We start from the raw sequence: 14685 nt of genomic DNA, 5'->3' as shown, positions 1-14685 counted from the left end.
CATTGCAGCATTCAATCAATGCATTTAACTGCACGCACAATCAGGCAACTACAATACTCTCAATATAAGAAATGATGACTTCTGCATTATCGAGGTATTTTCCTGAATTTTGTGGGCAAGATATACTGGGCATCATGCTCGTTGTGCTGCAATAAGGAGAATTGGCAAAAACAAAATAAAATAGAGGACAAAAGTGTCACTCCATTTTCACACATAGCACAAGCGTGCTCAACAGGTTGTATTAAAAATTCATTGTTAACACATCATTGCACTGATCTTTAGAAAATACACAACAAAAGAACACCATTCTTCTCACTATTTTCTGTCAGAATAACACAATTACAGGTTTGTGCCAAAGCATTGTTGGGGTACTTTTATAAGATACCACAAATTAATATACACCTACAGACATTCCTATGAATGAGTCACTTCCAAACTGATGTATACAATTCTCATCCTGTTAACTTAAAGGTGCATGGTCCCGGTGTTATAGTCAAATGCGTACGCGGGCGCTCGGCGCAAGTTTCCTATAGAGACCTACAGTACTGTACGCTATCGACTTCTCTTTGGCGCTTACGCTTTGGCCCACTTTCCCGAGTCCGAAGAAGTCCGATTCAGTGTAGTCAGTGGTCTGATCACAGTTCGGCTCATGAATCGGCTGAGGGGGATGACAGCTTTAGCAAATTTTTTTTGTGATGTCACAATAACAAGCGCATATATGCACGCACCCTGGCATTACTACAGACTGCGCGATGCGCAAAGAAGACAACAAAGGCAACGTTACTTAGCAACACCTACGCACTTTACTCTTGATGACAGCTCAACTTCGGTAATCTTCGTATCAATGCTAACGATGTTCGGCAGTATCATCAACAGCGCCATCTACACTACCGGGACTATGCCCCTTTAAATATGTACCTTGTACATGTAGCACTCATATGAAATTCAGCGTGGGAGTCTCAAAGAGAAACTAGCAACCTGCAGCTCATATTTTCAAAAAGCGAACACAGTCTCAATGGGCCTCAAATAAACAAAAACACTTTTGTAATAGCACAAAATGAAGATAACATTTGCAGGGAAAGTCACTTGAGCTGCATGAACAGGTCAGGATACATCCGTCAGTTTATAGACAGTATTTATTTTTCACCCAGAATCCACTCAAGATGGATGTTTTGCATGAAATTCAACACATTAATGCATGACAAAAATGTGCTCATGGGTACTGAATTACATATTGGCAGTCATTGTATCTTTGTGTATGAAGGAGTATTCAATATCAGTTTTAGATTTACTGCAGGACAATACATCATGCTGTCCAACAGGCCCATGTGTAGATTCATGTGATGGCTATCATAGAGTATGATGATGACTCAATTTCTGGCCTCTCTCTAAATCAGGACAGTCACTCAAGCAGGACAAATTATGTCTTAAATATTCCCAAGTGGACCTGATTAAGTGTTGACAAGCTATTTGCCCTGATGTACATTTACCTGGCCCATTCAACTCTGACTGCAAGGACACTTTAAGCACTGTCTAAAAAAAGTACTTTCTTGTTTTGTGTGTACTCTGTGTAGAGTCTAAAATATAGTTTGACATATTGTTCATAATAATAAACACACTCTGGCTGAAGTTTGCATATAATGATTTGCCAATGATAGCCATTACCTATTACCGATAGCCATTGTACCTATGTACAAGGGAAACTCTTTCACTGAAATAAATCATTCAACTAAAAATATTTGCAAAACTGAACAAAAAAAAAGAAAAAAAGAAAAAGAAATGGGAGTGTCTTTTTTTTTTAATTTTAGGACTTTGTTATTTCACATTTTCACAAAGAGCAACATCAGCTACAATCTAACACGTCAGTAAGATGAAGTTTTGATGTCATCGTTTTGCTAGCCTGCTATTGACATAACAAAAAAACAAAAAAATCTCCAAATATCCTTTTACTTTTTAATGGAGAATTAAAAAAATAAATGAAAAATTATGAAGTTATATCATTCCTTTTTGCATTCGGGTGCCATGATGAATTAATCAAGCCATTTATAAATGGAGTGGTCGTTGTGATATTGACAGCACATACACTATGTACATGTAATTGTCACTGCAACTTTCATACTGTGTACTTTTGTATACTATGTCAATGAGAGAGTTGCAACGTAAATAAAAAAAATACAAGTCTGATACTCACTTGACTATTGTTAAATGCAGGAGTAACTATTACACTACCGAGGCTTCCGCCTGAACTCTCTAAGCTCTCCTCTGGACTGTATGGTGACAACTGCAAGACGTCAAGAGAATGAAGAAAATACATTGTAGAATCATGTGCACAGAGAACAAAATGAGATACATGAAGGCAGCTTGAAAAATGTTGTCATAAAACTTGGAAGGGGATGAATATTAACAGGGAGGATAACGGTTGATATAAAATTTAAGAGAAAACTAAAAACAAAAAAAACCAAAAAAAACCAACAAAAAATACTGCTGTGACAACGGTACGTATGTAATCACTACAACATCAACACATTCTCATCCAAGTAATAACATTTATGTTTACTTCCAAAAATTGGTCTTTTTTTTTTTTTTAAATCTTGCCATTTCCTGATGGTTCTGTCCGTCAAATAAGTGTTGATACAATCAATACAACAGTACACCTACATGTAATACCGAGTATCATATGCAAACAGGATGCAGGCGTAGTGTTTTCATGGAACAGTGCCGCACTTCGGGTCACGTGTCACGCCACATGATTGTTTTGCCATATTGTGTACTCACCCGTCGTTTCCTGAGCTTCTGCCTGTGTAAGTTGTCATCGTGTGGATTGTTGTCAATTGCCCAGTATGAACCCTGTTGAAGGAAACAGGGGGTAGGGGTGATAATGGAATCTCTTGATGTAACAATGATGATAGCACATTTTACTTTATTGCATTTAAAACTTCATACTTCCATTAAAGAAATACAACATAAAAAATGAAATGCACTTGTAAAGGCAAATACATCACAATATCAAGCATTTCACTCATCTAAGTATTGTAAAGTCTACATACACTACAGTACATTGATTACTTTGCACCCTCTGGAACACACAATCTTTTTAAAAGACATAAACAGGGGTGTAGTTACGTCTGGCGGCACATCAAAAAATGCCCTTTGACATCCTGTATTGCTGATGTGTGCACACAATAACAGGAAGCTTTTGACAATTAGCATGGCTGGGTGGGCTGCACAATGGTGCACACTGCAATATCTCACTGCCTTTGGTATCTATTGGCAAGAAAATCATAGCTTTTCGTGGTTATATTCTACAAACTCTTGAGTTAAATGCAATATGGCCTTTTTTACGATCAGTGGTTAAGTTTTGTACTCAGAGGGTCAAAATTTCAAACAAAATATTTTTTCATTATTCTGTTTGATTCCTGTTGGAAAGTATTCAAATTTTTGAAAAAATAACATTTCAGACCTTAAAGCTGAAGAGTTATTGGTGTAATTTAAGGAAAACCCTGGCACCTGAAGTAAATTTAAGCAAAATTTTGTTTTCATGAATTGCACCATAATGACAAAACTCTGTAGTCAAACTTCACCATGCAAAGTTTATATGGTTAACAACAATATATAGTTTGTGAATCAAAACTATTTGGGGGTTGAATATAAAGTGAATTTAAAAAAAAAAATACATGAGATTTATAAATTTTTGGTAAATATACCAATTGACATGCAATTTTTAAGATTTTAACTATTTATTGGAGGGCAAGCCAGGTCAAACTCTACACTATAACAAGTCTTTAAGAAGGGCTACCTTCCTATGTAGGCTAAATGAAATTCCAATCATTTCTTTAAATCTTGGATTTTTCACACATGGATGTTTCGGAGGTGACAGTTAACATAATAGAATGTTTCGGAGGTGACATTAATATTAACACTCAGTTTTTTTAAGAATAAGTGACAATAACACAAAACTTCTTCTTTTTATCAATGTTTTTAATAATTATAACTCGAGAACAAGAAATTAACTCCTGTTTCAAGCAGATAAACCACACAGAACAAGTGTTTTTTTACACTTCATTAATTAGCATGGGTTCTGGTAGTTTGCCTTCCATTTGGACGAAGGTTGTAAGCTAAATATTGTAATCTGAAGAAACATGGCATTCCATTTTCTACCTTAAATTGAGATGAGGGTGTGAGATCATTTTAGTAATGTTTCTTTGCTCTCAGAACATTTTATTCCACAACACCAGGGAAGAATCACTTCGTTTCGGAGGTGACATTCAATGTTAACATTGTGTTGCAATATTCATTTACAGTAAGAATATGACGGACATAAGCTAGATATTGTAACCTGAGGAAACATGGCATTCCATTTTCTACCTTAAATTGAAATGAGGGTGTAAGATCATTTTAGTAATGTTTCTTTGCTCTCAGAACATTTGATTCCACAACACCAGGGAAGAATAACTTTGTTTCGGAGGTGACATTCAATGTTAACATTGTGTTCAAGTATTCATATAGTGTATGTCCCCCCCCCCCCCCAATTTACAATTAGACTTAAATTATAACATCTTAGCTCTATTTTGCAGAAAGCCCCAGTCAATTTGGTTAAGTGGTCTCAAAGAAATGTGGATTGTTATAGAGGATGTCAGGAGTCTGATTCTTCCAAGTTTAGCACTTGGATACTCTTGGAACTGCATATTAATGTGTAAACACAATATACAGAACATGGAGGGAAGGGATTCCTGACATGCTCTACAAAAATTCTCATTTCTCTTTGACCTCTGAAGCAAATTGAATGGGGTTTTCTGTAGGGTGTGGGCAATGAGTTATAGTTTTAATCCCTCAAATTGTATTCTAGATTGATTCACTATCTTTAAAGTTATCGTTGCGGAGGGTACCATTGCAATTTTTTGGTGGAGACATAGGTTATGAATGCCAACAGCAAAAATTCTTATTTGACTTGTATTATTTTTTTGATTGCACATAGTATTATAAATAGATTAATTCAAGGATGTTCATGAATTCTTCATCATTCTTGATAGCCACCATACGAATGTTATAATACTGTTGAAAGGTGTTTGGTTCATCTAGGATAAATTTTCTATATACCAGATTCATACTGTTGACATTACTAAAATATATTTGATGTATCTTTCTGAATTGCTTGAAAATTACCAGCAAATCATATATATTAGTCACTTTTGAGAGTAAAAAGTATAAGATAAGAAAAAAATCATTTTATTGTTTTGGAGGTGACACAAAACAGATACAACCCAACTTCTCAGGTGTTAACTAATATATTGTGAACATTCATGTCTTTCCTCATGGCTTTAATTTTCAAATACAAGCTCTTTCTTTCAGTTCTTACTTGTTATTTTGTTTAGTTATTCTCTTTCATGATAGTGGATACCAGCTCATATTTTGTTTTAGATTGTAATTCATACTTATCTTTAGCAAGTTTTTACAGTTTGGTTAAGACAACAGTTTGTGTTTCCCAGCTGAAGAGAGCAGCATAATGCTTTTGTGTGAACTTATGGGGATTTTTTTTTTTGTTAAGTAATTTTACCCATCAACTTCACAGAAGATCCCGGACACAAACTGGTCTCAAATAACCCTATAAGGGACCGAAAAAGGACAAGTTCACCTCAATAGACATGAGGGTTGAGTAAATACAGCAAATATTAGTAAAACACATCAGTGAGAGTTTGAGGAAAATAAGGCAATCCGTTCCAGAGTTATGAATTTTTGAAGTTTCTGCTCAGTCAAAGCTGAATGAGAAGACTTCTATAGCTTGTGATGTCACACGTGTACAAGGATATAGAGAAAGTATCAAGAAAATTCGACATATTTTCACTTTTCTTGCATAACAAAAGAACACTTCACTTTTCTCTTTTGGAAGGCAGGGTGAATAACATTGCCCTAACATACATCAGTAGCAAGTTGAAGAAATGTGCACTTTTTTCAAAAAGTAAAGTTTTGTGAAATTTACTTATATTTCCTTTATATCGTTGTATGCATGTGACATCATACACTGTCGTAGTCGTCTCATCCAGCAGTGATTGCATAGATACTTAAAAAAACCCATAACTTTTGAATGGATTGTCCAATTTCCCAAACTTTCAATGATGTGTTCTACTTATGTTGTTGCATTCACTCAATCCACATCAGGTGGACTTATCCTTTAAGAAACCATTCTCTTTTCCTTGAAATTCCAGTACTTAAAGCCAAATTCTAAGATAAAACATAATAACAAAACAAGGTAAACACGTCATCAAAATTATATTGAGATAGAACTACAAATCTTGTTTTTGGATCTTTCCCTTTCCAGTCCTGGGGACTTGTTCCTCTGTTCACTTTAGTTGTCAGATAACTTCAATAATCTTAAAAAATGCAATGTCATAAACAGTTGGTTCAACTTGGAAAATGTAATAATTATTGTCATATTAAAAAAAAACCACATAATTTTGTTTATGATTACCACGTTGTACATGGAAAAACAACAACTAAGAATTCAAGAACAAGTTGCGCACCAGCTATAGGCATGTGGCCTTTTTGTGGAGTTTGATTATTTTATGATTTTTTTAAGATTGTGGACTAGGGGCATGCATGAACTGCCACATGTATCACTTTGGTATCAAGGGAATTCTGGTGAGCTAGGTATACAAAAGTCACTTCTATTGTGATGATTTTGTAGATATTAAATGTATTTGAAAATGTTAATAGATAGTGAAAAGGAACTGAAGTCTTGCCTTTCACTATCACATAACAATATGGTGTTAACAAACAACGTCACCTCCGAAACACAAGAAAAAGCAACCTACATGGAAAGCTGTGATTGGTAAATCTTCACAACTAAATTGCTTAAATTGGAAATCAAGCTTCTAAGATGAAAGCATCTATATGTTTACTTAACTAAAGCAGGAGAATTGATCTTGATTACAATATTATATATACAACAGATGGGTGTATTTTGTGCATTCTCTTTGTTAAAAAAGTGAAAAAAATGTAAATTTGCCCTAAAACGTACAGTATAGTAATAAAAATAAGAGTGAGAGTGTGTTAGTTGATTTCTCCACTTTGAGACTTATGTTACTAAAATAAATGAAACCACTGGTGTACATGATATGGCTTCTCTTCAATAGAAATGAGCAAAAACTCTTGTTAACAGTGTTTTGTCACCTCCGAAACAGTAATTCTTAGTTTTTATTAGATCTTTTATTAATCTCTAGAAAATTCTCACTTCCTGTTGCCATATTACTATTTTCATCCAAAAGAGATTCCTGTCAATTGGACAGAATCAAACAAAATTGCTTTGTCTTCGAGAAATTATCAAATATAATACGCTTGTTGTTTCAGAGGTGACGATTGTTTCGGAGGTGACAAGTGTTAATGGAAAATTGTAAATTGCTCCAAAATGAAAACAACAGGCTGTATTTCTACTAACTTCCTTCAGAGATAATGTGAGGGGATATGTTACATTTTTGTAAATGTAATGTATAACTGATGTCAAGAATAAAAAAAATCAAATACATAAATTTGTTGTCTCGGAGGTGACAGAAAAGTTAACGGAAAAGTTGCATAAATTTATAAACACCAAAAAATAATAAGCTATTTGAATCAAATAATCTTTGGATCGAAGTTAAGTCAGATTGATTACTATTCTGTTTTGATGGAAATTAGCAAAGTTGAATTTTATAATTGTGATCAAGAGCTAACTCAAAAGAGGGGTTAATTGTTAACGGAAAATGTCACCTCCGAAACATAAAGTTTGGACAATTTCAGTCTTTAAAGAAGACAAAGCAGAACCTGGTAAACATAATTTAGTTCTTAATGTTGGATACCTATCACCACAACAACAAAAATAATGAAAAGGAATAAACAATTTGATATGCTAGGTCTGACAAAAAAAAACATGTCAGAGTGCATACACCAAAAGTGTTGGATTTCAAGCATGTAAGTGCATACCACATCTGAAAGAAAAAGAGAGGAAAGTTCATTAAGGTACCCAAGGTAGACACTGTGGGTGGTAAGTTTATGAGAAAAAAATAATGCATATCTGTCAGTGTATAAGAAAGTTGTACACCAATTAGTGCCAAAACCGTGTTTTACACCACTGATTGTAAAAATGGCCATATCTGTTGTAGCTCAGAAAGGTCTATGAAAAGTCACTGACTGCACAGTATCTTTAAGCGGTAACAGCTTCCAACTTGTATGACAACAAAATATCAATGTCCATTCCATTACAAATATTTGTGGTGCAGACTTTACTGAATTAGAGAGTCACTCAAGTCTGAAGTGACAGAAAGAATCATCAAAGATTTACAGAAGAAAATGAGATGGAACATTGTAACCCCTCAAATATAAAATGAGAAAATATAGCAAATATATAGAAAATATATATCGTGGGAATTTCAAGAGAACCACATCGGATACATGACTGTGGATATTGCTCGTTTTCTGTAGAAGTCTCAATTTGCTCTTGTACAAACTGTTCGCAGAAAAAAAAAAAAAAATTCATTTCATTTTGTACAAAAGAATATATGTTTCATATCATGCATACATCTTAAATATACATGGTATCCTGGACTATGTTACTTGATTGCAGTGCTCACTGAACATTTTGCAAGATGTTCCAGATGGCCAATGAATATATCACAATTGTATGAGCCAAAAAAAGAAAAAAAATTACAAATCATTATGTAGCCACACAACCTAAATCTGCATGTTTAAAATTCACACCTCCTTTAGGACCAACAGCTTGTACCAAGGAGCTTCAATTGTGTTTGAAGCTCCTTGCTTGTACATACCGGTAGTTCAAAATTGATTTGTAGAAGCTTACAGTGAATTCTCCCCAACTTCATCTAACTGACATCCTCTTTTAAAATTAAAGAATAATCTTGCTTGTCTCATGGTATATAAATACAATTACTTTGCCTTCCATACAAAGCAGTATTGAGAATCTGTTGGTCATCAATCAACTCATTGACTGATTCACTTCCCGATAATCCCATCAATACAAATTGCAATACTCAGTCGGGACTTTACCACTCTTCAACACGCATCATGCAGAACTACATATTGTACATACTGTTTTGATCTGCGGAATTCCCCCTCCCACTAGGCCCGTTCACACACAAGGGAAAAAGTGCGATTTAAAAATCGATTTTCTTATCGCGATCAAAATTTCGAAATTTTTTCCAGTGTGGACAGAAAAATTTCACTAATTACCGCGATCCTTATCGCGATGCAACTCGCACTATTAGTGCGATTTTTCAGAATAATCGCGATTATTTTGCCAAGCGTCGTGTGTGTGAGCACGATCGAGATTCAGAAATCGGTATTTTTAATCCCATCGTTCGTAGCGCGTGCGAAACTCTATTGGGACTGCGGCGGGGTCAGTCTTCGGTCATGCCAGATTCACGCATGCGCAGTTTGGCCACTGATCGTTCTTTCCTTGCTGCGAAGTGCGATTTTTCCCTGTGTATGAACGGTCGAAAAAAAAATCGAAATTTGGATCGCGATTGAAATTTCGATTTTCGTTGTTTGTGAACGGGCCTATTGTATAGAGTGTATGGATTCCAACACATGTGTAAGATGTCGCATTCCATTCATAAATCAATTGTATGGGTGATGGGTGGATATCGTGTGTGGGTGGCATGTGTACATATAGTTTTTGCCCTACAGTTGTTGCTGTGCATTCAGAAAGTGCTACAGCCCGCAAACAGACTATTCACACAGTTCAAACGTGTGTTTTTTACATTAGCAAGTTGCTTAGCCCTTCGTGATTCACAAGGTCAATGCCAGAATCAAGAGAACACCGAATCCTGGGCCTGATTCCAAACAGTTTGCCAGCTTGCAAATACTGCGTTATCCTTCCTTGAAATGCAACCATGATCATATTTGTGCTTTACTGGCTATCACTATTCCCCCCGCTCTGAGATGTCAAGTGCAGGTTTTCATTGGCACTCTTTCACACAGTAACACACGTACACTTCGTCATGCAAGTACCAAGTCATGGCATTGTGGCAACAATACAATTTTGCTGTGGTTATGAATCCCCCATCCAACTCAAACTCTACAGCAATACAACGTGTATCATGACTCACTGTATGTGATGATATTCATACTAAAGGGAACCTCCAACATGTGGGGAAACTCCTTAGTAGAAATTGTATGTTTTACTCACAGACTCACAGACAATGTGCAAACAACTGTTACTGGACCTTGAGCACTGCATCAAATTATTCTACTACAGTAATGCAGAATGCAATATTTACAATGTAGATAAACTTTGGATGCTATCAATATTGGCAGCTGCTTTAAGAAAAAAAAAAAAAAGAAACACCATGGTAATCTAGATATGTACAATGCATGTACGGTAGATTATAGGTCTTTACAAGAGACAAGAGAACTGTCTGACAACAAGATTGAAATCTACCCCTGCTGCTTACACATATCTAATTGAATAAGATTTTATGGCTTCACGCTTGATTTGGCATCCTTCTACTGCTTGGCAGTACCTACAAATTACAATGTATGGAAATTGGGGGACAAAACCAGTGACATGCATGTACATTGGATTAAGGCCTGTTTCACGGTTAGGCGCCACTTTTCATTTTTTTCAGTTTTCAGTCTACTACACAGAATAAGAGTAGATTCATGAAATGTTTTGATATGCATATGTTAGACCCCCATGGGGTCTACCTCCCATAGCATAACGAAAATGCAACTCCAAAGCATTTGCTCACAGTGAGGCAAGATGTGCCCAAATCGGACCCACTGTGTGTCAACCTGGCAAACATCCCTTTTTTGCAAACTTTGCCATTCTGTATCATATCTAGCTATGAGTTAAGTGAACATATCTATGTTAAGTGTATGAGTAGCCATAATGAATCATATCAGAGTTAAAAAGTTTCAACTCCTTTTTGTTACATTTTTTCCACCCCAAAATTCTCTTGGTGGATGTGACATTGTCCGTTCACATTTAATCATCTGCTTATATGGGTTGTGTAAGTAAGAAAACAAAGGCAAGTCTCAGGAAAATAATGTAAAAGTAAAGTATAGCTTTGTATGAGTGACTGTAGAAAGTTTGTTTGTGCTTCAGTTCCATCTGATGAAATGACAGTAATTTGAAAACAAAATTTAAATGTCTGTTCACATTTTTGTCACATCCACCAAGATTTTATAAATCTATAACTTTTTAATGGTTGAGATTATTTCTAAAATTTTTGCATAAAGCAATGATACACAGTTGGGTGCCTATCCCTCTGAAACAATTTAGGATTTGAAATTCAAATGCTTTTTTTATTTCACAAAACATGGTGTCCGTTCACACATGTCACATCCACCAGCCTTCCTTGTCAGAAACACATTTTGGTGTGCATCTCAGTAAATACTGGTCCAATTAATGTTAAATCTCAACACATTTTAGACTCTTTAGTAACCTTATAAATGCCACTGATTTTGAGATTACTATGAAACTAAAAATTTGAAAAACTTAAAAAATATGTGAAATGCCCTGGTGGATGTGACATTTTAAGATGTGAACGGACATTTCCATGAATATCACGTAAAATCTTGGGACAACTTATTTTTTGGGGGACAAAATATGTTTAGATTTAAAAAACATGTCTTTCCCAAGATATCTAGATATCAGACACCCACTTTTATACCACATTCACTATAATTTTACATCAGAATACTTGTTCACAGTGAGGATGTAGTATGATTTTGTCACTGTGACTGTGAAAACTGATGTTCTACATATTCTAATCAATTTTCCAGATAATTAATCTCAAAAAGGCAAAAGAATATAAATGTTATTTAATTACATTGATTAGACCTCTCCTGTATACTGTATATGATAAGTTTAAAAATGATTGAATATGTGGTGGATGTGACATTTTGGGGTGTGAACGGACACACAGTGTATCTCCCCAAATGCACAGCATTTTTCAGCATTAGTTCCCAATGCTTCACGCAGCATCAAGACTTGAACACAGTGTGAAATGATCCACAACCATTGGAATGGTTAACTTAGATTGAGGGGTGAAAAAAAAGTTAAATTGATTTATATATCACTTCACTGCAACTGATTGAAAATTACCCTTCAACATAAGTTAGCACCGGTTATGCAGTGTTCTAGTAGTAGCCATGACAAAAAATAATGGGCATTCAACTTGGGTCAGATCCAAACCAGCTATCTCCTGATGTTTAGTTTGCAGTGAAGGTACAGTGAAGGTGATTCACAGAGATAATGGTATGGGTCCATCTTGAGCACTGAAGGGGTCCGTTTAACGCCACTTTCCAATTCATTTTTAGAAAGAAAGGAATTCTTGCATAGATATTCAGTGTTTTAGGAGTATAACCAAATGTGTGATGAAAAAATCATGGCCATATGATACTCAAGCTGGATTTGAATCGACCATCTCCTGATTACCAGACTGGCGTCATATCCACTAGACTACCAAGCTTCCGCTACAGAGCCCGTGCTAGTTCTACAATGTATGTGATCCTGTGCAGTAGATACTGTGTATTTACCTGGTATTCAAATAAATGAATTCTTACATCAAGTTGATTTTAAGTGGAGCTGATTGACAAATTTGCCCCTTGTCGATGTACAATAAGCACCAATTATTCAGTGTTTATAGTTGTAGTCCTAATAAAAAATCATGGGCATACAACTCTGGAACCAACAAGCTCCTGATTATTAGGCAGGCATTGTAATTCATATCCACTAAACTGCCTCAACCCCAACAGCCAGACAGTGCTCCTTCCAATTCTTTTTAGCAGAGGGCAAGTCCATATTTATGCAAATAAATAAACCCTTGTATCAAGTTGTTTTTGTTGCAACTGACTGACAAATTGCCCGTTGTTGACAAAAATTAGCATTATTCAGTATTAGCCATGATTTAAAAAAAAATACACTTGCTGTATGTGCTTCACAAGATTACATGTTATAGCCAGCTATCAAAAGCTCATTAGGGTTGTTCATTATTCCCAATGTTTGTTATTCTGAAACACACAAATTCCCTTTACTTACAGGTTCGTTCAGCGAAAAAATGAGAGAGGGTTTATTTTTCTGAGGCTTTGTAAATCCAAGAATTAGAAAAAGGTCATTATTCCAAAGGTTCATAAATCCAAATATGAAATAAGGCATGTTATTCTGAAGGTTTGTTCATCTGAAGGTGTAACAAGTTTTGTTAACCCTAAATTATCATTTTTTAATTTGAATACATACATGTAATGATACTCATAAAGCAAAAAGGGAAATAAAGTTTGTTATTTCAACAACAAAAAAATAATGAATGGTCTTCGATTGACATAGAATGGCTTATCCTGGTGATGATGTAGGAGAGGTGGAAGGGTGGTACAGTATATGGATGAGGAGGAGAAAATGCTTCTTTTCACAGAACACAAACTATACAAATAAAGATTTCATTTTGTCAATATGTAGGGCCTATGTATACCCTGTGCATTAACATACTAACAGTGGTGCTTCAATATCAACAAACTATGGCAAATTAGAAATGTGATTTTTAACTGACATGATATTAAAAGTTTATGGGTGGAATCCTGGTATAGGTGACATACATATGTACATGTATGCGAGAGTTATTGTAGCTTTTGCCTGTGCTGTAGATTTACAATGCATAATGCACACAGGATCATGACCACATAATCTGCATTTTTTGTTATTATTATTGAGGATTGGTCTTTATACCAGGTTTTCACTTTTAAAGTTTGTCATATGCAGAAACTATAGGTAGGACAGGTTAAGGTAAGATTAAGACTCACATTACTTGTACCTTTTCTTTTCGATACCCTGGGAAAACACTTAACTGCACATTGGGGATTTTGATCACAATAAAAATAATGTCACATTCACCATTTTGGATATCATTTACTGTGAGAAAAATTGAGTGCATAAATTGCTCTATCAGAAACATTATGTACGACTTCATTGGTTAAAGAGTAAGGATGTCATTACTATGTTGATGAATTTATTGTTTTATTCATATGCAGTTCACATAAATTGAAGGTAAAAAAATATCTGTTCACATTTGATTTTGTCACATCTGCACCAAGGAGTTTCAGGCATTCATACATTGAAACTTGAGAATACAACTGTATGTGGACCCTTGTGAGCAGTGATTTGCATTCTAAAATGTGGTTTTTCTATGTGGTTCTTCCAAGTAGGATTACTGTTACCAGTTTATGATAAAGAAAGATTAAAATTGGGAATTCTGTTCACAATTTTGGCATCACATCCCCTGTGTTGGATCCAATTTACTCTAAGAAAATTAAGTGAACTGTACAATTAATAGTGTACATATGTCTGCAAAAAGACCTAAAAAATACTTTGGTCATTCAGTGCATGTGAGCCAATAGAATTGTTAGTAATGATTTCAGCTATCACTATTAAGTATAGATTGAAGAAGAGTAAAAATGTCCGTTCACATCTCCAATCCGTCACATCCACCACTTATAAGGAATTTCAGGCATTCATAACTTTTACAGGACATGGAACCTTGTCAGCAGTGACTTGTTCTTAAAGAATACAGCATTCTTGATGGTACTGCATGCATTATAATCATTGGTTGCAATGCAAGGTGTGCAGGGAAAAAAAATAAGGAAATGGGTGTTCCGTTCACATGTCACATCCACCGTGTTGGATATTACTGATATCATTTATGC

General features: G+C 35.2%; 1 protein-coding gene across 1 annotated transcript in view; it reads right to left on the bottom strand.

Annotated features, from left to right (window-relative positions):
• The window catches only part of LOC140238800 (forkhead box protein J3-like), a 45847-nt gene that overhangs the window by 19144 nt on the left and 12018 nt on the right, over positions 1-14685 (bottom strand). Inside the window, exons 3-4 of the mRNA XM_072318697.1 lie at positions 2776-2847; positions 2192-2281 (exon numbers count right to left, since the gene is read on the bottom strand). Of these exons, the coding sequence (XP_072174798.1) occupies positions 2192-2281; positions 2776-2847 (162 nt within the window). The remainder of the gene's footprint in view (positions 1-2191; positions 2282-2775; positions 2848-14685) is intronic.

The sequence above is a fragment of the Diadema setosum genome, chromosome 15, assembly GCF_964275005.1.
Source record: "Diadema setosum chromosome 15, eeDiaSeto1, whole genome shotgun sequence".
Lineage (NCBI taxonomy): Eukaryota > Metazoa > Echinodermata > Echinoidea > Diadematoida > Diadematidae > Diadema > Diadema setosum.
The sequence above is the reverse complement of the archived record's forward strand: the minus strand, read 5'-3'. Positions and strand labels throughout refer to the sequence as shown.